We start from the raw sequence: 25,958 nt of genomic DNA, 5'->3' as shown, positions 1-25,958 counted from the left end.
CTAAAACAATAATTAAGCTATGAAAACTTCACTGTGAAAATGTCTATGTGATTAAGAACAATGGTAACCACAATTAGAAAACCAGTAGTGTTAGTAGCCAAGATGATTATAAAAAGCTTGATAAAGTCAGGGAAATGTGTTCAGCTATTTTTAAGTAGAAAATTTTAAAGTTGAACAAAAATTTTTCAATAAATTACTATACAAAATCAAAGTCCACAACATAAAGACAGCTCTTATTTTGATCCATTAAACTCTGTTTTGGTTTAAAACATGTACGAGTTCTGTTTCCAATAATGTATAAAAGAGGTTATTTGAAAACCTTTTGCTGTTGTTGTTAATCCTCACATGAGGATATTTTCCCACTGATTTTTAGAGAGAGTGGAAGGATGGGGGAAGGGGGAGAGAGAGAGAGAGAGAGAGAGAGAGAGAGAGAGAGAGAGAGAGAGAGAGAGTCATCTATGTGAGTGAGACACATTGATTGGTTGCCTCCTGCACATGCCCTGACCAGGGCCCGGAATCAAGACTGCAACTGAGGTACGTGATCTTGACCAGAATTGAACCCACGTTAATTTATATTATATAAAATGAAACATATATATATATAATTTATATAATTTAATATATTATAAATTAATATAAAACTTATATAAAATAAAAATATTTTTAAAATAAATTAAAAAGCCTTCCGTCCATGGGCCAATGCTCTAACCATTGATTAACCGGCTAGGGCATGATTACATTTTAAATAATCTGTAAATACAGAAATCTAAACTGAATGGCAAAATCATAAAGAAAAGAAAAGCAAGGATTGCACAAAAGTCAGCACAGTGCAAGGATTAAGGGAAAGGAGAGGGGTGCGAGCAGGGAAGGAGGGTATGAGGGGACTTCTGAGGTGGCAATGCTCTCTCACTGTGCGTCTGGGCTGGCAGAGGACACACGCATCTGCTTTATACTTTTCTGAAATGTGCATGTTTATTTATGTGTTTGAGTATATGTATGCGGGGGTTTTATGTATGTGTGCATGTATGCATGTATTTGATGGTCTGTTCCAAATACTGATACATTTTGACCACAGTAATACCTGGGCAGATGTAGGCCTTTCTTGAGGATTTTCTTTTAAACACCTTTTAATTAACTTCTCAACCATAGGCCACGGGGCACAACCATATTCTTTAACTGGATCTAAAACGTTCAAAAAGATGCTAGAACATTAGACAAATCAGAACATTTATTTTATTTCCACTCAGTGTACATAAAAGACCCAGATATTTCAAAACACTGATTTATATAATCCTATATTAATTATGAATCTACTTATCACAAAAGCTAATTTTGTTAGCATTATCTCTAGTTGAGACATTGAAAAAGATTTATGGATTTTTTTATGGTAAAAAAAAAGACACTAATACCAATTGAATAAAATACTGTATTTTCATTCCACAGCTGTATTTCAAATAGACTGAAAACATTTTTGTTCACATAATAATTAGACTCCTATAGAAGTGCTTTTTATTTGAATATTAATCATCATGTCTCCACAGTCTGTTTGTACACATTTGTTTTTTGTAAGAGAGATGCCATTCTTCTGGTTGAAGTAAAACAGAAACCTGGAAACTTTGACTGCAAATAAGGGACATGACCCAGATTGTGTCAAAAGTTTATTCAAATGAGAATAAATTTCCTTTGGCTGGGAATCTTTAAAGTCCCCAAAAGGAGAAAGTTAAAACTATATCCCTGCATATGGCATATAGTGTACTCTCAAAAATATTTCTAAAATGACAGGGGAAGCAGAAAATATGGGAAACAACTGAATATATTTAAAAGAGTACTTTGTCCTGGGAGCTGAAATAATACTCAAAGAATGAATGAAAAAGTTCTAGAATGTCTTAAAAGCATGAACAATCATTCAAAATGAGATTTGAACTCATTAAATACCCATTTACTAATTCTTATAAATATTTACTACTAAAAATTATTATTATAAATAATTCAAACTTCCATTCCTGCATATACATTATTTCACTCCAAGAAAATGAAAACACTCCAGGCAAATGGGCACATGGTAACTTTTTATGGGAACAGAAGTCACAACACCTGAAGTTTTAATAGCATGATCCTGTTCTGAGCATTCTTCTAAATATACACCAAATAAAGCAATATTGACTTGGGATTTATAAAAAATCCTAGCCTAGCCAGTGTTGCTCAGTGGTTGAGCATCTACCCATGAACCAGGAGGTCATGGTTCTATTTCTGGTCAGGACATGTGCCAGGGTTGCTGGTTCAATCCCAGGTAAGGGACATGCAGGAGGCAGCAGAGCAGTGATTCTCTCTCATCATTGATGTTTCTATCTCTCCCTCTCCTTTCCTCTCTCTAAAATTAATAAAAATATTTTAAAAATAAATTAAAAAGCCTAAAACTGCTACTATACTCATGTGATTTTTATTTGTATCACAGATGTAAGAATATTCATGCACTACGCAATTATCATCTGTGAAATGAATTAGGTACACAACTACAATTAAATAGCTTTTTTAAAGGATATTTTTTAATCCATTGAAGTTAAATAAAACTTACCTGGTAATTTGCCTTGTATTGCCAATTCATCAAACTCATTTGGAAACTTCAAACCCTCTGCTATTCTACCTCCAGTTGTCAAAATGTCATACAGTAGTAAACCAAATGAATAAACATCAGCCTGTTGGTTATAAATTACATTTCCTCTAGCAACTTCAGGTGCACGAAAGCCTGAAAATAAACAGATATATTAATAAATATGCCCAAACCAGAGCTCATATACCTAAGGAGACATATAATTAGGCATATATGCTAATGAAGTGTCTCGGAGATGAGTTCTAAACTAGGCCATGTCAACTCAATAAGAAAACACCTTGATCAAGCAATTAACAGTCCTGTCCCAGGACATTTCACCCCAAGGTCGATCTTGAAGAATAATAACAGTAAGCATTCTGTAAGGAATTATTAAGTAATGTTTCAAAATTAAAGAAATGAAACTTAATAGGAAAATAAATCTCTATTATTTTTCTCCTTCCAGGGAAGTGTTTCAAACACAGAAAGGGGCAGGAGGGCGATTTCTAGACTTCAAGTGACATTAACATGGCTAAAATTCTGCCTTCATTATTTTGAGAATGTGTGACTCTGCTCCCTCTACCCAAAATAAGAATAAAAATGAAACTATGTCTAAAACAAATAAAGTCCCTCTCAGGAACTTCTATCGTGTGGCCTATTGAGAAGCCCTGCTCCACCCCTACCAAAGTAGAACTCTGAAGGTACCACCCAGTGAATACATTTTCTAAAGCTCTACATGTTATACAATATAGAGCCGAAATTGAAAAACACTTAACTAAATAACCCTTCATCTTCCATCTATCACTTAACTCATACCAAATTTCCTGAAGGTATCTGAATAGGGTATTTTATTCCTTAGTTCCTTTTGCCTGGAAGGTCTCCTCCCACTCCTTTTTTTCCCCCTTTTTTCCAAGCCTTCAAGCTTATTTTTAAAATATAAACCCAGAATCACCTTCCCTAGAAGGAAGTCCTGATGACCTACAGCTCAGGGAATCACTTGCTCCTTGGAGCTATCACCAGACTTTGAACTAGATTTCCTACTGACACTGACACAATGCTTTATGATTATTTGCTTCCAGCCTTATTTCTCCTGGTGGAATGTATGCTTCTGGATGGCAAAATTTACACTTATTCATGCACATTCCAAAAGTCACCACTAGAGTAATTGTAAACATACTTGGGGCAACTGCAATATGCATTATTTCCTTTTTACCCTCAACGACCCCATGAGATAGACATTATTTCCCTCATCACAATTTACAGCAATGAAAACTGAGCCCCAGAGAGTGACTTTTGATGAACCCCAAATAGCTATTAAGTAATAGCACCAGTTTGGTATTTGGTAAACTGTCAATTAAATTATTGCCAAATGCATGAACAAATAAATAAATAAATAATAAATAAATAAGGATCATTTTCCCTCAGATAATTATCATAATAATAATGTTGAAATAATTGGGAAAATATGATTCATTGTCTAAAAACTATTTTTAAAGAAATAATTTTTCAGATAAGCCTGATTTAACAAATGCAATGAGTATATAAAGAAAACAGTCATAGATCAAAATTATGAGCGATTTATAAGCTATGTCTTATTTTATATCTTTCTTTTTCACTTTCAGAGAAGTATAAGTAGAACATGTTACATAATCTCTGTCAGATGATAGTGAATAACCAGAGACTAACATTTTTATTTACCCAAAGACTGTTGCATTTCTATGGATGAGTTGAAGCCATCAGTCAGCGATGATCTCAGTCAACAGTACAATTATCACAGGACCCAGAACTGTCACCCCCAACAGGATATAGTATATCCATTTGTCTGAGTTAAGGTTAAAGGTCTCCAAGTTACTTCAAGTTGAAAGAATCCATCCCATATTTATCTTTAAAAATGTGGACACACTGCACTGTGGTTCCTGCCAGTACCTGAACTGTCTCAGAGTTATGAAAAAGGGTTTGTGAACCTGAACTTGGCTTGCTTCATGTTTAGGTAGGGGTCAACATTACCCAGGTTAAAACTTTTGCTGTTCCTTTTTACAAACCTCTCTGGAGTATGTAAGTATTGTAAAAATCCAACTTTTAAAATAGAACCTGACAAAAAATATTCTCTCTTTTTGTTTTGTTTTCTTTCCCCTGGAAAATTACATCAGTTGATTTTTTTTTTTTTTTTTTTTTACCCTACAGAATACAGCGATCAAAATTACATGTACTGGTCACAGTTCTTCACACAGTCAGCGAGTGTCTGCACACAATGTGACAGGCTCCAGGGTTCCCTTCATGCTCCTGACCTCACAACTGAAGACACTGTTGCCATCCTGAGGGAACTGTCAAGGAAACCGTCTCCCCCACCTGGTGTGCCCTCCGATGTTTTGATGCCCATTCTGCAGCAGTACTGAGCAATCCCGTAGTCAGCGATCTTGGCGATGACGGCGGCATTGGGATACAAGGTGAAGAGCAGCACGTTGTGCGGCTTCAAATCCCGGTATATGATCATGGCCGAGTGGAGGTACCTGCCAGAGAAAGGCACGGGCCATCTTACTAAAATGTGATTGCGTCGTTATAAGTTTGGTCAGGATTTTCTTAAGTACGTATATCCATTATGCAAAGCATTAAAAATTCTGTGCTGTTTGACCCTCAAAGTTAAAAGATATTGCAGAAGGAAGTCCAACACTATAACGCAAACGTATTCCTTAAAAATAAAGATACACACAATAACGTCAAACCAGGTCAATCCTGACAAGTGATTTTTACTTAAGCCACAGCCACTTGAAACAAATGACCAGTTTTTGAGACTTTTCTTTCATATACCCTAAGAATTACTTAAAAGGAATTCTCAATTCCTTCAATGATCACATGAGTATTTTTACTAGTTTAAAATGTAGATATGTTTAATACGAGTTGATAGGATAGTGTTGTAACCCCCATTTACTTAATAGTTTTGCTTTTCTTAAAACCATATAGAAGTTGATCTCAGATTTTTACATTCTCTTTGTTCTATTTCTCTTTTGATATTTATTTTTACTGACTAAAATGCTACCTAACTTTTGGAAAATATTTTCTGCTTTTCAATAGTAACAATCAAAATAAAAACACTTTTCTAGCTTTCAATTTGAATCCTTTTGACCTAACTTACTTTAAACCCGATTCCATTATAAATTAAGGTTGACAAATAACATTTTGGGTAAGACTTGGAATAAGTAAAACATTTTCTTGGGAAAAGTAATACTGGGTGATGTTTAAATCTTTCCTTTTAGACTGATCCATAAGCAACTAGAGCTGGATACTGACGATAAAGTTAATAAAACTAGTTAATATAAAAAAATAAAATAAAAGGTTTTTGTTATTTTTATTTTATTTTATTTTATTTTTTCCATCACTGCAGCCACTGTGGAAAGCATTATAGATTTAGCTCAAAAAATTAAAAATGGAATTGCCTTAGGGCCCAGCAATTCCATTTCTGGGAATTTACCTGAAGAAACCCAAAACACTAATTTGAAAGAATACACGTACTCCTCTGTACATTGCAGCATTATTTGTAAAAACACTAAAATAAAGCTTTAATCTCAACCACATCTTGTCTATTCTGGAAACATGGCCTGGGGGCTACTACTGTGCTCCAGCTACTACAGTAAGTCAATTATTGCCCCTCCTTATACATTCACAAAATTCACACTTTCTCCACCTCTGTCTTCTCTCTCCTATGCTATCAAATATGCCATAAATCTCCATGTAATCTTCCAAGTTTATCATGACCGACATTGTAAGAACAATTTTTCACAGTTCTTAATAGAGATAAATATAAACCCTTTGTTTGTTTGTGGTTTTTTGGTTTGGGATCACATTAGATTAGCAAATATTTACTCCATTATCTAGTACCAATCACTGGCAGAGGGACTAGGAGGAGCAGAAAGGAAGCAATACCCTGAAATTTCCACTGCATGATGGCCCAGTTGTATGCATCATTTAATTACATCAACTAATGCAGTAGAAGATTCCCTTCCCGGATGTAGTTAGGACAGTTGACATTAGGCCTATTCATTTCGGTATACGTATTTTTTGGCTGAAAAATAAGATAAATGTACTAATGAAATTGACCTTAACAATAAGGAATGGACATGAAAGAAAAATTTACTAAGGGCTTACTAAAAGGCCATTAGTCACCCTTGCCCTGCTGAAGAGAAAGCTGGGAGATTAAGAAGAAAAAAGTTAAAGCCAAGTAATGAATAATTGAAGAACAGCCAAATCCTTCATGATGCATGCCTCTTACAGAATATTTATAGAATACAGACTCTCAGAATTCTTCACAGAGGTTAAAAAAGTAGTTAAACTTAATTTGGAATAATGTCAGTGGGAGGGAAAGATTATCTGGGTTAGTTAAAATGTTCAATTATAGAATTTAATCTCTAAAAGTACAGTTTTAATAACTTTTAATAGACTAGCAAAATAACTTTTGAAATCTTAACAAGTGCAGATCTTGCCTTCCTAAATATATTTCAGCCACAATTTATGCATTGTGACAATAAGCATTAACAATTTTTAACAATTTTTTTATTTTAAAAATTAGTCTAAACACAGTCCTTCATTAATCATGACTACCACCAGTATATCCTGAGAGGTCACGATCTGGAACAGCGGTTCTCAACCTGTGGGTCGCGACCCCTTTTGGGGTCGAACGACCCTTTCACAGGGGTCACCTAAGACCATCGGAAAACACATATATAATTACATATTGTTTTTGTGATCAATCACTATGCTTTAATTATGTTCAATTTATAACAATGAAAATACATCCTGCATATCAGATATTTACATTATGATTCATAACAGTAGCAAAATTACAGTTATGAAGTAGCAACAAAAATAATTTTATGGTTGGAGGTCACCACAACATGAGGAACTGTATTAAAGGGTCATGGCATTAGGAAGGTTGAGAACCACTGATCTATAAGGAGAAATGGGGACTCTAACAAGGTTGCAGAAATGTAGTGAGTGCAATGCTAGGGAAGCGAGAGGGACAAAAGCAAAGAGATAAGATAGCAAAGCAGACTCCCATTACACTGTCAATTTTTCAATTGCTAAGAGCAATATCATTTCTACTTTTCCCTCTTCAGCACCCAACACCAAGTCTTGCATGGAGTGGACTCCAGAAACATGTTACAGAAGCCAACCATTCATGGTGCTGTTGAGCGTCATTGCGGAGATGTTATGTGTGCGAATTCTAGAGGAAAATGAGTCCTCTGGGCAGACAACTTAGTGGAAAAAGAGGAATGGCAAATGCAAAGATAGACATGGATGTCCATGAAATGTCCAGACCTTCAGCATGGCTAGAATGTAGAGTCAGGGCAGCGTGGCAGGAGGCCAGGGAGGCAGGCACAGGGCATACAGAAAGAGTTTTGATGCTACACCAAGGAATTTGGATGTACTTCGTAGATAGCCTGGAACAACCAGGAAATTTCAGGCGTGTTTAGATTTTTATTTTAGAAGAAATATTCTGATAATTTCCTGGAGGCACTAGACCAAGGCAGCAGCAGTAGCATAAAAATAAATGAATGGGATAAGAAGATAATGTCAAATAGTATAAAATCTGGTGGACAAATGGATACTTACTTTTTGGGGAGGGGGTTGGTCTGGATATGACCACAAGGATTTTTGTTGGCAAGTAGGAGATACGAGAGAAAAAGCAGATTGATAGGGAGCAGAAGTAATAGAGAAAGTAAATTCAATTTTGAATGTCCTGAAACATGGGTATTTATGGGACGTCTTCACTGGTAATTGAGAATTATGACGAAGAGCTCAAAGGAGCAGACTGAATTAAAGATGTACGTTAATAGTTGCAGACAAAACTGTGGAACAAAAGATATGTAATGTAAAGAAGTTCTTGTATGTCACTCAAAACAGCTCCACCATTTAAGGACTCCAAAGGAGTGTGGTTTCATTGCCTCTTTCTACCTCTGTAGGTAGACTCTATACTAAAATATACAGGGTGTCCCAAAAATACATACACACTTTAATAGCTGATGGTTGTTAAATGAAAATGAAATCTCTTAATAAATACTGTCTTTATAATTATTTAAAGTGTATAATATATGCATTTTGGGGGACACCCTGTATTTGGGAAGACAAACTTTAATGCTGAGTTTTACTTAGTGCTGGTGGAAGATTGATAGCTACTGAAATCTACTACCCTCTTGGACACAAGATCCAGAATGCTGTCTTGACATTATGCTGAGAACAAATCAAGCAAATTAGAGGGAAATATGCTAAAATTTCACGAACTTCATCAGAAACTACTGGATTTGTTTTCTAAAGGAAGGTCTCAGAGAACCCGAATAAGTTGTTTTAGAGAGGAGGTCTTTCAAACAGGGGTGAGTAATAAAAATAACAATTCTCCATGTTATAAAACCGCACTTTGGGGAGTACATGGAAGGATTAGGGTAAAACTAGGATATGGAGTTAGTTAAATCGAGCAACCTGACGGAGGCGGCTCTGAAACACATGAAGCCTCCTTGCACTTTATCTGGATTAATTTAACACAAGGTTCCCCCCTGGTGTTCAAAAGTAGGTATAGCAACCCTAACCCAAATCTGCATTCCTGTTTCATTTACTGATTCTGTTGTTTTACAGTGGTTTCTGGACTCTTTCAGAAAGAGAAATCTACTTATTTTACGCACTTATTATATTCCCTATATGTTACTAAGAGTTACATCCTCTTGGTTGGTTTGGTTTGGTGTGTTTGTGAGCTGTGTTTATTTGTTTTCCTCAGTGCCCATTCCATTTACATGTCTGGATACTGCCCAAAAGGAATAAACACACTATTTCAGAAGGGAAGGAGGTTTGTATCCACTGCATGGCAACTATATGGCGAGGCACTGTTTTCATCCCTCCCTCCCTCCCTCCCTCCCTCCCTCCCTCCCTCCCTCCTTCCTGCCGGGAGCCGGTCCATCCTTGCTGTTTCAAGGGACCTGGCATATATGGCATACGGTTCTTAATATGTTTGCTCACCTTCTTGGCGCTGTGTTTTAACCAAAGTCACCTCTCCGAGAAAGGTTGAATCCCCAGGTAGGGATTTTCCCCTGAAGTTAGGGAGGGAATAAAACCCCTCAACTAAGTGCCAGGCGGGTAATTAATCCCTTTAACTACGAACAATCATGCTTAAACTACATAATCTTTTCTCCCTGGAATGGAGATAAGAAACGCCCTAACCTTTGTAATAGAGATTGATAGGATTGAATCAACTGGTATAAATACAGTTGTAACAAGACAGAAACACTCAGAACTTAGAACAGAATCAAGAAGACAGAACCTACATGGAGCCTGGAGACAGAAGAACTTCGCTGGAGAGAGCATGCCGGAGGATCCTGGAGAGGGACTGGCCTCGGAGCCTAGAGACAGAGCCTAGCGGGAGAACATGGCAAGGGATCCTGGACTGAACCTGACTACAGAGATTGGCAGGAGAACCTGACTGGAACCTGGACACTGAACCTGACTGGAGAGCCTGGACAGAACCTGGCTGGAGAACCTAGCGAGGGAACATGGCTACAGAACCTCGCTGGAGATCCGAAGCAGAACCTCTCTGGAGATCCAGACCAGAACTTGGCTGGAGATCCGGGCTAGAGATCCTGGCTAGGCTGCTGATCAACTGAACGCTGTCTCCGTGTCCTTCCTTCTTCGCCGACTCCGTCCACACCTTTGGGGACCCCTGGACCCGCTGGGGCTGGACCCCGGCACCTTCCTCCCTCTCCCCCCAATGCCAACACATATTTACTGATGCCCCACTGCTCTAGGTGCTGGGGATGCAACCGTGAATGAGATGCAAAGTTCCTGCTATTGTGACACTTAGACTCTAGTGGCAAAGACAGGCAATAAACAATTTAAAAAAAATAAAAACAAAGAATACCAATCTGAAATGAGTGGTATAGGGACTAGAGAGACACAGGATTCAGGGAATCCTGTCTCAGAAGAGAACTGAATGAAATGAGAAGAGAGCCAATAGGATATCTGGAGTCAGAGATTCCTGGTGGAGAGATGAGCTGGTATAAAACCTCTGGCATATTTGAGACACCTCAGGGAGGTGAGGGCTGAGCACAGTGACCAGAAAGTGAGGTAGGAGAGGGTTGAAAACAATAATCAATAAAAATATATTAAAAATAAAATAAAATCACAGATACAAAGTGTGTGAGCAGTGATTTATCCTAGTCCCTTTTTTCCTTATATGTTCTTATTGATTTCAGAGAGAGGAAAGGAAGGGGAGAGAGATAGAAACATCAATGATGAGAGAGAATCATTGATTGGCTCTCTCCTGCATGCCCCACATTGGGGATCAAGCCTGCAACCCAGGCATGTGCCCTGAAGGGGAATCGAACTATGACCTTCTGTTCATGGATTGACGCTCAACCACTAAGCCATACTTGCCAGGCTATCCCACTCCATTTGACTCCAAAGACCACAGCCTCTCCACTGCTGAGCTGCCTCTCCGCGGCTGTCTACCTCTGACTGCAGGGTAGGTGTGCCTCGGAGACACATTATGATCCAGAAACCAGGTCACTCTAGTCCTTTTCAGAAAGATAGGCTCATCTTTGCATACTGTAATCATCCATGATCACTGACACTTTCCTTGACACTTGGAATGCTCGCCTGTAGTTTTTTAGAGGAAGCAAGATCATGGGCTCTGGAGCAGGACTCCTGGGTTCCTGCTCCCTACCACTAGCTGGGAGGCTCCCCGTGGTCTTCGTTCTCTTGTTTTATCTGATTTTAAAATTCAATCGCGGAAATGGTCGTTTTTCATCCCCCATTTTTTTTTAATGTTACTAGGACACATTGTTAGTGGGAAGTGCTATTCTCAGAGCCTTGGGAGGAAGTGTGGGCTAACACGCGTCATACAGTGAAGAGAAAACCACAGGAGTAAATACCTCAAGCCGTCAGCCACATGGAGTGCGATCCTATGCTGCAGAGTCCGCGTGAGACTGGCTGTGTCCTGCTGCAGCAGGCGGTCCAGGGAGCCCTTGGGGGCCAGCTCCATCACCAGCATCCGGGGACGAATCCCAGCCGCCAGCAAAAAGACCAAGCTGGGGTGGTGGTGGTGGCAAAGCACCACCAGCTCCTGCAAAAGCCAATCATTTCAGAGGAACAGGACACACGCTCTGACCCAAGTGTCTGCTGCCTTAAGTGTGTCCACACCCTGAGATGGTTTTCGCTAGGCGATTCAATGATAGGAAACTGTTTCTTCTGTGAGCTTTTTTACGTTTCCCACATTTTTTTGGAATGAACAGCTGGTTTTTGAAACTATAGTATGAATGAACATTTTAAGTTCTATTTTTCTTTTTGCTCTGCATTCATCAGAACATTTAATTCAGGGGCAGGACACACCTGTGGTCACGCTAACAGGTCATGTTAACCTTCTCAGCGCCAGATTCTGAGTAGCCACCACTAATCCACTGTAACTGCTTTGCAAGGTACAACCTGCCTGTCAATCTCTGATTTGATGAGAAAAGTTTCATGTCCAAGGCCACAGAAATCTAGGCTATGGCCTCTCCTCAAAACCCCACAGGCGTAGATGGCATCACTCTCTCCTGAACACTCCCTAATGACTTCCCATACGCTTAGATTAAAACTCCATGTACTGCCTGGCATGCATGGCTTAGAGGTTGGGCGTCAACCCAGGAACCAAAAAGTCATGGGTTCCAATCTGTCAGAGCCGCATGCCCAAGTGGTGGGCTTGATCCCCAGGAGGGGCGTGCAGGAGGCAGCCCATCAATGATGTTTCTCTCTCAGGGATGGTTATTTCTCTCTATCCCTCTCCCTTCCTAAAAAGCAATAAAATATCTTTTAAAAATGTAATGTATTACCAGGTTTATTCATGGACATTAAAAAAAATCCTATGCACTTATATAACCTTCATGGCCTGGCCTGATCTCACCCCGGCCCACCTCTCAGGCCCCATCTCCTTTCTCTCTTCTTTTCATTCACCACCCCTCTGCCATGCTGGTGTTCATTCAATCCCTGGCACCCACCCAGCTCCCTCCTTATAGCCATAGGTTCTCTGCCTTTGCTGATCTCTCTTCCTAGAAATCCCTTCCCCCTTCACAAAGCTGAAGGCTTCTTGCCATCCAGATCTTAGCTCAAATACTCTCCCTTCCTCAGACTGACCTGTCTCAGGTCGCCCTTACTAAAGCAGTCTCCACCTGCAACAACCTCTTTCCAATCCAAGAAGTCAGAGATGCCATTTTAGCTTAAACAGAGAGGTCTCTGTTCTGATACCATTTTTTTTTCTAGACCACATAGTGCGAAACTTCATCATCTCCTTTAGGATACTGCTGCTTTTTTAATTCCACATGCTTCATTCTGCCTATTTCACTTTACTCTGAAACTGTAATTTCAATGAAATGTATAGCTTAGCTGATTTTAAATGGATTCATGTTTTCAGCTGTGATTTCTGCAGAAGCTCTGCTTGTTAACAACCAGCTTCAAAGATGGGACGTATCAGTGCCAACTGCATCTATCAGGAAACCGAAGTGTGGAGCAATCTGCCAGCTGAACGAGAAAGGCTGAATGCCCTGAGAGGGGCTTTGCCAAGGACAAAGGCTTCCGACAAAATCTTTGAAGATTAAAATCTTTTTTCTCCTATGTCTGATTAGCTGAGTTGGTGAAAACTGATGAAAACAAGTCAAGTTAGCTCTATTTTCTTTCACAGGCAGAAGCCTAGTCCAAATTTTCTATTCTAGAAAAGCAGCTCTAGAAAAGAGCAAAAGAATGCAATCCATCAGCCGCAACTCCTGACCACTGGCAGAATGACCCTCAAAAGGTAGCACCAAACACTAAAATGTTTCCATTTGATTTTCTTTTCTTTTTTTTAAATTTGATTTATTGAAATATTGATTTTGTTTATTTTTAATCCTCCCTGGAGGATATGTTTTTATTGTTTTTTTTTTTGTTTGTTTTTTACAGAGAGAAACATCAATGTGAGAGAGAAACATAGATTGGTTGCTTCCTGTAGAGACGATGCTCTAACCAACTGAGCCACCTGGCCAAGGCTCCTTTTTTTTTTTTTTTTTTTTTTTTTAAGAAGAAGCATATTACTCACACTCTACTGTTTCTCTTTTTTCTTTCTTTCTTTATTGATTAAGGTATTACATATGTGTCCTTAGTTCCCTTTTGTGCCCTCTCCCCACCCCCGATTCATGTCCTCACCCTCCTGTTGTCTGTGTCCATTGGTTAGGCTTATATGCATGCATACAAGCCCTTTGGGTTGATCTCTGCCCCTTAACCGCCCCCCCCTCCCCTACCTTCTTCCTGAGGTTTGAGCATCTGATCACTGCTTCTCTGTCCCTGGATCTGTTTTTGTTCATCGGTTTATTTTGTTCATTGTAATCCACAAATGAGTGAGATCATGTGATATTTATCTTTCTCTGACTGACTTATTTCGCTTAGCATAATTCTCTCCAGTTCCATCCATGCTGTTGCAAATGGTAGGACTTCCTTCCTTTTTACAGCAGCGTAGTATAGATGCACCACTGATTTTTAATCCATTCATCTGCTGATGGGCACTTAGGCTGTTTCCAAATCTTAGCTATGGTAAATTGTGCTGCTATGAACATAGGCGTGCATATATCCTTCTGATTGCTATTTCTAGTTTCTTGGGGTTTCTATTCCTTCTACCATTTCCTTGGTTCACCTAGCTGTCCATGCCCTAGTCAGTCCTATATACATTTTTAGTGTTCTGGTTTTCAAAGAGCACATTAACGAAAATTTGAAACATACATTGAAGACTAATGACTTAGGCTGAAAAATCAACTTATATAACAAGTTGTTTATTAGCTATTCTTTAACAGTGGTTCTCAACCTTCTGGCCCTTTAAATACAGTTCTTCATGTTGTGACCCAACCATAAAATTATTTTCGTTGTTACTTCATAACTGTAATGTTGCTACTGTTATGAATTGTAATGTAAATATCTGATATGCAGGATGGTCTTAGGCGACCCCTGTGAAAGGGTCATTCGACCCACAGGTTGAGAACCGCTGCCTTAGAGCTATAGTGTGACTTCTAGTACTAATAATTAAAATTACTCCAGAATATTTTGCATAGACACAAAATTATTTTTATTATTCAGAGTAACTAATAAATTGTAACTGTGCCTTTTCTAAGTTATTTAGATTCAGATTCAGGCACAAAATATTTTTTTTAATGCATCAAGGGCAAAAGAAAAAATGAACAAATTCAAAAATATAATTGATTTCTGGTATAAGATGGCAGACTGGATTTTATCTCTCTTCTCACCCTGTCTCCCTCCCTCATTCCTACTGTCAGGAAATGTAGGGCACAGCTATAGGGTTAAGCCTCAGACTGAACTATTGGCAAAGCCACAAACAAGTCCCAGCTTAGAGGGCACAGCCCTCTTAGCATAATTAGGCTTGACCTTATGACACTCCCTAGATCTTATCTGGGAAACTAATGGGCTGAGGGAGATATAGCAATTGCTGCCAAAACAAGTGAAACTCACAAGAACATTGTAACTATGGTGACCACTAACTTGTTTACCTCTGGCTATAAAATAAAGGCTCAGCTTGCCTCTGGATTTCTCTCTGTGGCCTCAGCCAGGCACAGGAACATCCACCTAGCCAGGGGTGGGCAAACTTTTTGACTAGAGGGCCAGAACAAAAGCATGGATGGAGTGTTTGTGTGAACTAATATAAATTCAAAGTAAACATCATTACATAAAAGGGTACGGTCTTTTTTTTTTTTTTAGTTTTATTCATTTCAAACGGGCCGTGAGCCATAGTTTGCCCACGGCTGATAGACCCAGCTTATTCTCTTTGTCTGTCATTTCTTCATCCTTCACCGCCCTCACTTGGGCTTTTGAACCCTTAGCTGAGTTGACTTGGCACAAGGAAAAACTCAGAAAAAAAGAAATAAATCCCCACCAGTACTCAAACAAGAGAGGGTACTGGAGTGACCACTCTGGTTATGCATTCAACATCCAGTCACTCTTCTTTCTTTCTAAGAATACCTTGCTTCTTGCTGGGGTATCCAACCTTCACCCATGCAGCCCATCAACTTTAGGGGGAACTGACCCCATCTCCAGCCTTGGGGAAAGGTGGGGATACTCTAAGTAATACCTTTGTTAACATAGTGATTGGTTCAGTGACACATAAGGCAATCAGCACACAGCATTACCCTGAATATAAGTGCTTGTTGAGAAAAAAAAAGTGATTTAATTGAGGCCAAGAAACGTTTTTAAATGGGCTACTGTGCATAAATTTTGATTCCTTTGAAATACAAGACCTCAAAAGAGGTACCCTTTTTCTTTTGTACATGTAGTATATAACTATGAAGGCTGAAAACAAGAATTATCAGAAAACTGTCTTTTCTTAGTTTTCAACAAGGTAAACAAAACTTTTTTCCTCCATGAAGAGAGGACAACGTGGGATTTCATGATTAAACTAAATAAACTTTGGGGGGAAACATGGTCATCATTTTGCATTTTCACAAACGTGTGATACAAGAGTTCTAGGAGATTAACAGTGTATGGTTGAATATGGTAATGTTATTGGATTTCTTACCTGTCTTAATAGTCTAAGTGATGTATGTTTATTAAATATCTTTACAGCCACTTCATCTCCTTCGTAGGTTGCTCGATAAACTGATCCAAAACTGCCATCACCTTTTGAAAAGAAAGTACAAAGCACATAAGTTAATCTGTTCCAGCAGAAAAACTGAATTGTGTCTGGTGTAATTATACCTGTTGTATACTTGAAGATAAATCAGACCCGCTTGCTTCATTGAATCAAGTCTCCTTTAATGATTCCTCTTCTTTCTTCTGCTCCATAAACTAAGATGGGCCTAAAGGTCTTATCCCTAGTGTTCCTGTCTTTCATTTACACACTCCCCACTCAAGGACCCCATCCACTCCCTAACTTAATGGAACCCCACAGACAGGATTTTCACAATTTCACAAGCTACCTAAACTCTATTTACAAATGTGTGTTGGGAGATTCCCACTGACATGCTCCTCCAAATCTCACATTCCACCAAAAGGCACATTCATTATCTTTTCTCCAAACTAGTTTTTATCCCACCTTCCATAGCTGATAAAAACAAAACTCTTTTTCTGGTTAATCTGGATTCCAAACTGAAAAAATTATCATAGCTATTTGCCCAATGCCTTGCATCAAAGCTAACTGGTAATCCACTTTGTCTTTTTTGAGACTGAAAAATGGCTGTATCACACATTCAAAAACCTCTTTATCTGCCTTCCAAACCCTGGAAATTAAAGAAAGTGCAAGGATATATTTTATAGATATATGTGCTTCCATGCTTGTCTCATCCTCATCTCAAACCTAATCTACAAGACTGAGTGCAAAGCAAATTCTAGATCCGAAACATATTAATTTAAAATATATCATTCCAAAAAGGGGAAAAACATTATGATAAATATATGAAAACACCAAAAAACCATTATAATACAATTATATTTGAAAATTTTATAGATTACTAGGAAAAATGCATCCTACATTTAATTCTCAAACTAACAAAAATAGTTACCTAAGAGAAATTCCGGAGCTTGTTCAAATTCCAATTTATCACTATTCAACATAATATTTCTAGGCAGGTCAGCCAAAATCAAGTCAGGAGCAATCTGGGATATTGGAAGGGTGAGCCTTGGTTGATCTGGATTTACTAGGAGGTCCCCTGAGAAGTACATAAAAGAATGCATATAAATTTGTGATTATGACTTTCACAAGTTTTCTATTATTTCTAATCAGTCCTTTAGGTTTTCTTACCACTCCTATTTTTTTCTAGAAAATTTGATAAAATTTTAAAGGTTAAATTAATATCTATCTATTAGAATTTTAAAACTCATTCCTAGGGTCACTCATTAGAAAGCAGAATTCAGAACTGCCTTAGACTATCCAACATCTGACTAGGACATTATCTATCTTTTACCACATTCGTGGAGCACTTATTACATGGCTGGCATGTTGCTAAGTTATTTCCATGTATAATCTATTTTAATTTTTATAATAATTATATTAAGTAGTTTTGGTTAGCATTCCCATTTCACAGATGAAGTTATGTTGCTCATGTGGCAATATTCATCCTCTAAAACCAACATCCCTCTCAATTTAGAATACATGCTCTTACGGGTAACAAATATAATCCATTTTCCTGAATTTTCACTATAATTGAATGTAATGTACTCTAACACATCTCCCATGGATAAGAATAGTCTCTACATTTATAACAAAACTCACTTTGCAAATATTGAGACATCACTTAGAAACATCTGTAAGTTGCATCAACACATACCTTCTTCTGCTTTCTTCATCAAGTCATCAAGTAAGATTTTTTCATGTTCTTCGCCATCATTAAAACTATATAATGCCCATTTCTTCAACAAAGTTTCTCCTTCACCACAAATATCAATCTCCAATAACCCAGGAAACCATTCTTCCATGAGAGAATCAATGTGGTCCACAACTTGTCCCAAAATAATACAGCCTACATAATCCAAAGAAGAGCTCATCACCACCCTATTGGAACTTTATTCTGTCACAAAGCTAACACAGAGAAGCTATAAAGTTTGTTTTTAAGTTTAGATTTCTTTAGTGGTACAGTTCAATGTTTTGAATTAATTTCCTTACCTTTTCTACAAGAAGGAACTGTAATTTTTAGGAAACTCTCTGGATGATTATCTAAGACTTCAGATTCTACCAGGCAATAAGCTTCAGGAGACCAATTCAAATAGATGCCTTGTCGCCAATACATTCTGTTTGGGCGAAGTGCTCGTTCTGAAAGAAGTTTAAATGGACCCAGTTATACCCATTAATTATTAACTACCCCATAAATTAAAGGTGGGGAAAAACTGCACCCCCCAATTGACAGTAATAGAGATATATTTGCTTTGAAAAAAAGTATTGAAATAATGATTGTTAGTCCTCATCTTAGGTATTAAATATGATGCTAAATATTTTATCCTTAATTTTGCAACAACAACAACAATGAAAAAAAAAAACACACAACAACACAAAATATCCAGTAGATAACCTAAGATAGATTTCAGGTTTATGGTGTTAAGTAGTTTAATATGTGTAACAGATGAAGAAAGAGAATCAAAAATAAGTTCTCTTTAAAAAGAAGTTGGTGGTCATGCTCAAATTAAAACTTTCTGAATGTTTTAATGCAATGTAACTATCTAAATGCTGGTTAATCACAAGCAAGATATGATTTATTTCAGAATATAGTAACAGTGGCATCATGTTAATTCTTTTTTTTTTTTCTTAAACTCCTCTGGGATTACGCAGCAGAATGGAGCTACTATAGTCTCTATGCTGAATGGTCTGAATGGTCAGGATATTACAAGTCATTGAGTAAAACTCTCTGACTTTGCAGTGCTCATTCCTAGTTTTTCTTTGTTCTCTCTCTGTGTGTGTGTGTGTGTGTGTGTGTGTAAGAATGCCTGTGTGTGTATATTTAAACCAGTGATTCTTGGTAATCCACCTTTTAAAAATATTGCTTCTAATCTGCTTTGGCATAGAAAGCAAACTATTCATACATATTTTAAATGTGTCTAAAATATGAACAAATGGGCTTCAAGTGAGGACCTGTGGAATTTTCTTCTTGACAAATTGTTACACTTATTTGACCACATGTCTTTATATTGGCCAATATGAAGTTGTATAAGCTTATTTTCTGATTTTCAGGTGCCTTAAAAAATGAGTAAGCTCTGTGAAAATTGCATGTTATTTTTAATGTATTTTCCCCCTAACTTCTCTACATATTGTCTTCATTAAATACTTACCTCTACCTGAAAGCATGTAAGGTGAAATTTCAAGTAATCGATTGATTAATCTTGACCAAAATCCCATTGGAAAATAAGGCATTTCATAAAGTCGAATGATAATTTCAGAGTTCTCACAATGGGGAAGCTCTATCACAGGCCTGTGGTCAGACAGACTAAAGGGAAAAGGACATCGCATCATTACATAGTTTCATAAAACACCCAACCATGTTGACCAAAGTGCTTTATGACTTGAAATTGATGAATTGAAGATAAATATTCAAAGCAATTGCATGTTTTTCTTTTGCTACATTCTCTTCCTATTTTAAAAATCCAATGGCCCAGCTATTGCGGCTCAGTGATTGAGCATCGACCTATGAACCTGAAGGTCACAGTTCGATTCCTGATCAGGGCATATGCCCAGGTAGTGGGCTTGATCCCCAGTGTAGGGCATTAAAAAGCAACAGATCAATGATTCTCTCTCACCATTGATGTTTCTATCTCTCTCTCCCTCTCCCTTCTTCTCTGAAATCAATAAAAATATATTTTTAAAATTTCAATGGTTATTTAATCAATTCAAATGCATGCTCAGATGTAGTAGAGCATGAATTTTTCCAGTATTCTTATTTATACTAATAAATAAATTGTTATAATTGGTTATGCACAAACAAGTATCAAGCAAGGGATTATATAAAACTTGAAAAGATTGCATGTCCAAAAAAAAGTATATATCTATTTTTAGAATCAGTCACCATCCATCCATCAATGCAATTTGCACTTTTCAATGTCATATTACTTTCTAACATTCCTCAGGTGCTTCTAAAGCAGTAAGAAAAATTTCTATAATACCGGGCCAGAAATTAGCTCTCCATTGTTTCCCCTCTCCTCTCAAAATTCACTGCCACAAATTCTTTTAAAACTCTGATAAAAAATCACTATCTCCCCAGAATTTGTCTGCTATAACTCTCTCATTACTGTGTAAGGATACACACACACACACACACACACACACACACACACACACACACACACACACATCTCCACTATTTACCTTTATTAAATAAACAGTTGTAAACCAAATAGTAATTATAGACATGAAATAAGTCACTCTCTCTTTAAAATGTCAAATGTAGTGTTTTCATTAAAAGTGTTTTACTTCAGAAGAACGTTTACACAATAAGCAAAAATAATACTTAGTACATTAATCATAGATCAAAGTTATTCTGACAATTAAAACAATATAATAGATGGTGAGTTTCTATAGGGTAGTTAAATGTTAAGTTTTTGGTTTACCTGCTTGGAACCAGCAAATATTCTTCTCCTATTGGCAAGGCAATCTGAAATTTTTCTAGGAGTTTGAAGTACTGTTGTGTGTAGTTCTTTGGAAATCTCTTTTTCTTTGAAAGAAATTTTTCCACACTTCTACGTGAAATAATTCCTTTAGGATATTTTGGACCACCTTCTACTTTCTCTGTCAAAATCTGAAAGATTTACACTTATAATCACTGGAATTTACTTTGTGAAAAGTTTTGAATTTAATGCATTTTCTGTCAGGTTGCTTAGGGAAAATAATCAGAAGAATTGTAACACTGTCAAATATAACACAGGACCTAACTTCCCTAACTAGCAGCCATGTTACTTAGAAGCCTACTCCCCACAAAAAAAGCATCCACTCAAAAAAATACCCTCACAAAATTATTAAATTAAGGAATTCAGATCTGAAATTATGAAGATCCTCCAAAGCCAATGAAGCTCAAAGCCTTCCACAGTTCCCATCAGCAGATCAATCTCATACTCTGCATTCTTATTACAGTTTCATTAATAATATATTTCTAGGGAAATTATCTTCCAGACTATGTTATCACCAATGGTTTCTAATAAAACTTTCACTATATATTTATGTAGTAGAAGGTGTTTTCCTCAATGAGAAGAGAGGCAGTGTAGTACAGTTTACTAATTTTCAAAGGAACTGCTGCATTTTGCTGGACTCCGCTCAGAGTTGATATCTATAGGTTTGGTATAAGGTTTGGGAAACTGCTTTTTTAACAAGAAACCCATGTGATTCTAACATGGAGACTATACTTTTGAGCTTTGATCATCATCACAGCAGTTAAAAACATAAGTCAGAAGAACCCAAGTTCAACACAGGCTCAATTTCTAGTTGTGTGACCTTGGGAAAGGGTACTTAATGTCTTCAAGCCACAGTTTCCTTTTCTGTAAAATCAACACTAATAAAAGAGAAAAATGGTAATTGGCGTACGAGCTACCCTTTTCATTGGCTAATCAGGGCTATATGCAAATTAACTGCCAACTATGATTGGCAGTTAACTGCCAATAAGATGGCGGTTAATTTGCATATGTAGGCACAATGCAGGGAGGCGAAAGGGAAAGCAGGAAGAAGCCCCCTGCCACTGACAGTGATCGGAAACCCAGGGGGGAGCTAAGAGCTGGGGGGCAGGGCAAAGGCGGCCCTGGGGCCGCCTTTGCCCTGCCCCCCAGCCATGATCAGAGAATCAGGTGCCTTTTCCGCCCTGGCCAGTGATAGCAGGAAGTAGGGGTGGAGCCAGCAATGGGAGCTGGGCAGGGTCGAAGCTGGCAGTCCCAGGAGCTAGGGGCCCCTTGCCTGGGCCTAAAGCGAAGCCCATGATCGCGGGGCCACTGCAGCTCCGGGTCCCCGCTGCCCGGGCTGGACGCCTAGGCCAGAGGCATCAGGCCTGGGCAAGGGGCTGATCCTGCAATTGGAGGGTGATGGGGGTCAACGCCTGAGGGCTCCCAGTATGTGAGAGGGGGCAGGCTGGGCTGAGGGACACTCCCCCCCCACACACACCCAGTGCATGAATTTCGTGCACTGGGCCCCTAGTCTATATATATAAAAGCCCAAGCAACCATTTGACCTTTTAATCATTCTTTCATTCAACCAGTAGCTATGATGCGCACTGACCACTAGGGGGCAGAAACACAGGCATGGAAACATGGAATGGACTGATAAATCTCAGAGGGAAGTGGGGGAGAGATTAACTGAAGATCTTATATGCATACTAGAGGCACGGATTCATGCACCGGTGGGGTCCCTCGGTCTGGCCTCCAGGGATTGGGCCAAATCTGTGCACTGGGCCTTCGACATTTCCGGGGGGGTCCCAGATTGTGAGAGAGTGCAGGCCAGGCTGAGGGACCCCACCAGTGCATGAATCTGTGCACCAGGCATCTAGTGAGATAATAAAAGTAACTGTCTTTACATATGAAAACATGCTCAAAGTCACTAATCATCCAAGAGATGCAAATCAAAACAACAATAAGGTACCATCTCACACCTGTCAGAATGGCTATCATCAACAAACGACAAGTGCTGGAGAGGATGTGGACAAAAAGGAACCCTCATGTACTGCTGGTGGGAATGCAGACTGATACAGCCATTGTGGAAAAATAGTCTGGAGATTCCTCAAAAAATTAAAAATGGAACTCCCGTTCGACCCAGTAATCCCACTTCTGGGAATATCTCCCAGGAAACCAGAAACACCAATCAGAAAGGACATATGCACCCCTATGTTCATAGCATCACAATTTATAATAGCTAAGATTTGGAAACAGCCTAAGTGCCCATCAGCAGATGAGTAGATTAAAAAACAGTGGTACATCTACACAATGGAATACTATGCTGCTATAAAAAAGAAGGAATTCTTGCCATTTGCAACAGCATGGATATATCTAAAGAGCATTATGCTAAGTGAAATAAGCCGGTCAGAGAAAGATAAATATCACATGATCTCACCCATATGTGGGATATAATGAACAACATAAACTGATGAACAAAAATAGATCCAGGGATAAAGAAACACTGAACAGACTGTCCAACCTCAGAGAGAAGTCTGGGGGGGAGGGCAGGGTTGGAGATCAACCAAAGGACTTGTATGCATGCATATTAGTATAACCAATGGATACGGACACTGGGGCCGTGGGGGCATATCCTGAGGGGCGGGAGTGGCAGGGAGGTCAATCAGAGAAAAAAGGAGACATATGTAATACTTTAAACAATAAAAAAATAACTGTCTTTAGATTGCCTGGAGATTTTTGTCATATAGTAAGTCCTCATGTGTTAGCCATTACTATCTACATATTCCTATTCATTTTACTTAGCCAAGTTCATTTTTAAAAGAGGTTTGTGCTTAATTTCTTTAGTAGATCTATGTTTAAGGGATACTTAAATAGGAGCAAACATTATTTACATTATGTAGTTGTCTGAAATGTTGGATTGTAAAATCCTTGGGCTCAGGACTTTTCTTACTCATCTCTGTATTTCTATTTTATACAGATAATGTTTATTGAATCAATAAACATAATGATATCCAACAAAAATGTATAATGAGTTGTTAAAGAGTAAAAATTATATTTTTATGTCAACTGTAATCAAAAAATAATTTTTTTAAACAACCTATATTTTGGGACATATCCCATATTGTACACTTTATAGATGTCCCAGATCATTCTTACAATTTAGGTGGTAAAAAGAATTGTTTGGTGTGTTATTGTTATTAAGTGACTATAACCTTGTCTAACAACTCGTGCTCTGCTACCAACCATACTTTATATTTTCTCTGTAGCACTTTGTACCACCTGACATGTAAGTGTTTCTTATTGGTCATTTCCTCCCATTAGAATGTCAGCTTCATGAGTATAGGGATGCTGTCTTGTCTAGTACTACAGTCCCAGCACCAGAACAATATCTAGAACATAGTTTGAATAAATAAGGTTAGATGGGTGGATTTTGAGAAAATGAAATTTGTAGCATTTTATCCTAGGGTTAGATTTATAAACACTGCTGTCAAACCTCTTTGTCTGAAATCCCAATGTATAATTTTGGATAAATTATTTTACCTCCCTGTCACTTAACTTCTTCACCTTCAAGATGAGAGTTAATACAGTACCATTTAAGAGGGCTGTTCTGAGAAGTAAATAAGCCATCCTTATATACTTATATACTTATGCTAATTCATTTTACTTAGGCCAATTGGTTTTAAAGGAGGTTTGTGCTTGCTTTTTTATATATATCTATATGTGCCACCATTCTTTGTGGTAGTTTCCAAAGATAGACATATCAATTCCTTCTCTCCCTATACATGCATGCTGATCAGTACCTCAGGAAGTAGAGTCCATTTCCTCTCCCCTCGAATCTGACCTGGCCTGGGGTTGCTCCATACACTAGCATGTGGCAGAACTAACATTACACCAGTTCTGGGCCTAGATGTTAGGAGAAGGAGCCACATGAGAGGCACACAGAGGAGCACCAAACTGTGAGCATAGCCTTCTTGGACCCTCCAGCCCAGTTCAATAAGGGAAGCCACTGGAATGACCCTGGCCAAGGCCTTGTGGACCAGACCACTCAACTGAGCCTAATTAACCTCAGATCGCTTAATAAACACAGCCGACGTTTTAAGTCTCAAAGCTTTGGGGTATCTTGTTAAAAAGCAATAGAAAACTGAAACATTATCTTAATTTTGTCACTTTAAAAGACCTACTAATATTCCTTCAGCCTAGTAACTTATAAGGCTTTCATAAGCCCTTTTGCAAGTAATGAGAATTTTTCAAATTCCTTCACACGTTACCAAGACTAAATTGCCATGCAAATTTTTTAATACTCCACCCGATTAATTCAATAAGCCCCTTTCATATCTTGTATCATACAGTTAAATGAGTTTTGTAAACTTCTCTCTGTGTTGATGGAACCTTCTTTAATAAGTATAGTGACCTAACAGCTCAGGGCATATAGAGGGAGGGTGGGCTCATTAGCACTTCTGCACCATGAAATTAATCCCTTTCTTGTTTGCTGATTCATGCAGGCAAATATCCCTATTTATTTTTCATGATGGGTATTGGACAAGTCATTCTTCTTTAAACTTGATTATTTATAGCTTTCATTCTTTATAAAACTCAGTGAAAACGACATTGCAATTCACTGTATCAGCATAAACAGAATTGTGCTATTTATTTTTTAAGTTAATAAGAAATTTAAATTATCATTTTATTGACCTTTTAGGCCTATATTTTAAAATAACTTGGAGCTATTCAAATTCTTGAATTGGTTTTCACTTAAATTAACATGTTTACAGTCTAACCATTCTAATGAGAAGAACTTCCATGGAGTTTCAACTTAATTATTCTATAGAATTATCAGAGAGTTTATTGTGGTGATGGTGGAAATCTGCTTTTGCTAATAGATTATGATTTGCATACAAACCACTTCCTTAATCCACCTACTCTAATAGTGTCCACATGTGTGCAGCTTTCAATGTTCCTAGTTCACATAGAAAAATATCACTTCTGTGTGCAACATCCAGCATTTTCTTGACTAGATAGAGCATGATAGCATGCCACTAGGACAACAAAATCTTCAGGGTTGAATATTTAAAACTCCTTTTGCTGTTGAGAATGCATCTACTGCACAGATTTTGTTGCTGTTGATTAGCTCCATACTGGCACACTTTCCAAAACTGCTTAAATACATCTGTACGGCTTTGAAGATTTTTTTTTTCATTTCCTAAAATAATAAGCTTTAATCACCAAATGTGTCAAATATGAAACTAGCTAACATATACTGCTC

At 38.0% G+C, this 25,958-nt stretch overlaps 1 protein-coding gene across 5 annotated transcripts in view; it reads right to left on the bottom strand.

Annotated features, from left to right (window-relative positions):
- Positions 1–25,958, bottom strand: part of LRRK2 (leucine rich repeat kinase 2) — a 123,059-nt gene that overhangs the window by 13,456 nt on the left and 83,645 nt on the right. For 4 of the 5 annotated variants that reach the window (XM_059682574.1, XM_059682575.1, XM_059682576.1 and 1 more), the window contains 10 exons: positions 20,657–20,844; positions 19,385–19,539; positions 18,228–18,374; positions 17,893–18,084; positions 17,128–17,274; positions 16,146–16,246; positions 11,497–11,687; positions 4,937–5,097; positions 2,576–2,746; positions 1,082–1,182 (listed from right to left, as the gene is read on the bottom strand). In XM_059682574.1, coding sequence (XP_059538557.1) covers positions 1,082–1,182; positions 2,576–2,746; positions 4,937–5,097; positions 11,497–11,687; positions 16,146–16,246; positions 17,128–17,274; positions 17,893–18,084; positions 18,228–18,374; positions 19,385–19,539; positions 20,657–20,844 — 1,554 coding nt within the window. The remainder of the gene's footprint in view (positions 1–1,081; positions 1,183–2,575; positions 2,747–4,936; positions 5,098–11,496; positions 11,688–16,145; positions 16,247–17,127; positions 17,275–17,892; positions 18,085–18,227; positions 18,375–19,384; positions 19,540–20,656; positions 20,845–25,958) is intronic. The other variant, XM_059682578.1, reaches the window with a different exon arrangement.

Source organism: Myotis daubentonii, chromosome 2 (genome assembly GCF_963259705.1).
Source record: "Myotis daubentonii chromosome 2, mMyoDau2.1, whole genome shotgun sequence".
Taxonomy (NCBI): Eukaryota; Metazoa; Chordata; class Mammalia; order Chiroptera; family Vespertilionidae; genus Myotis; species Myotis daubentonii.
The sequence above is the reverse complement of the archived record's forward strand: the minus strand, read 5'-3'. Positions and strand labels throughout refer to the sequence as shown.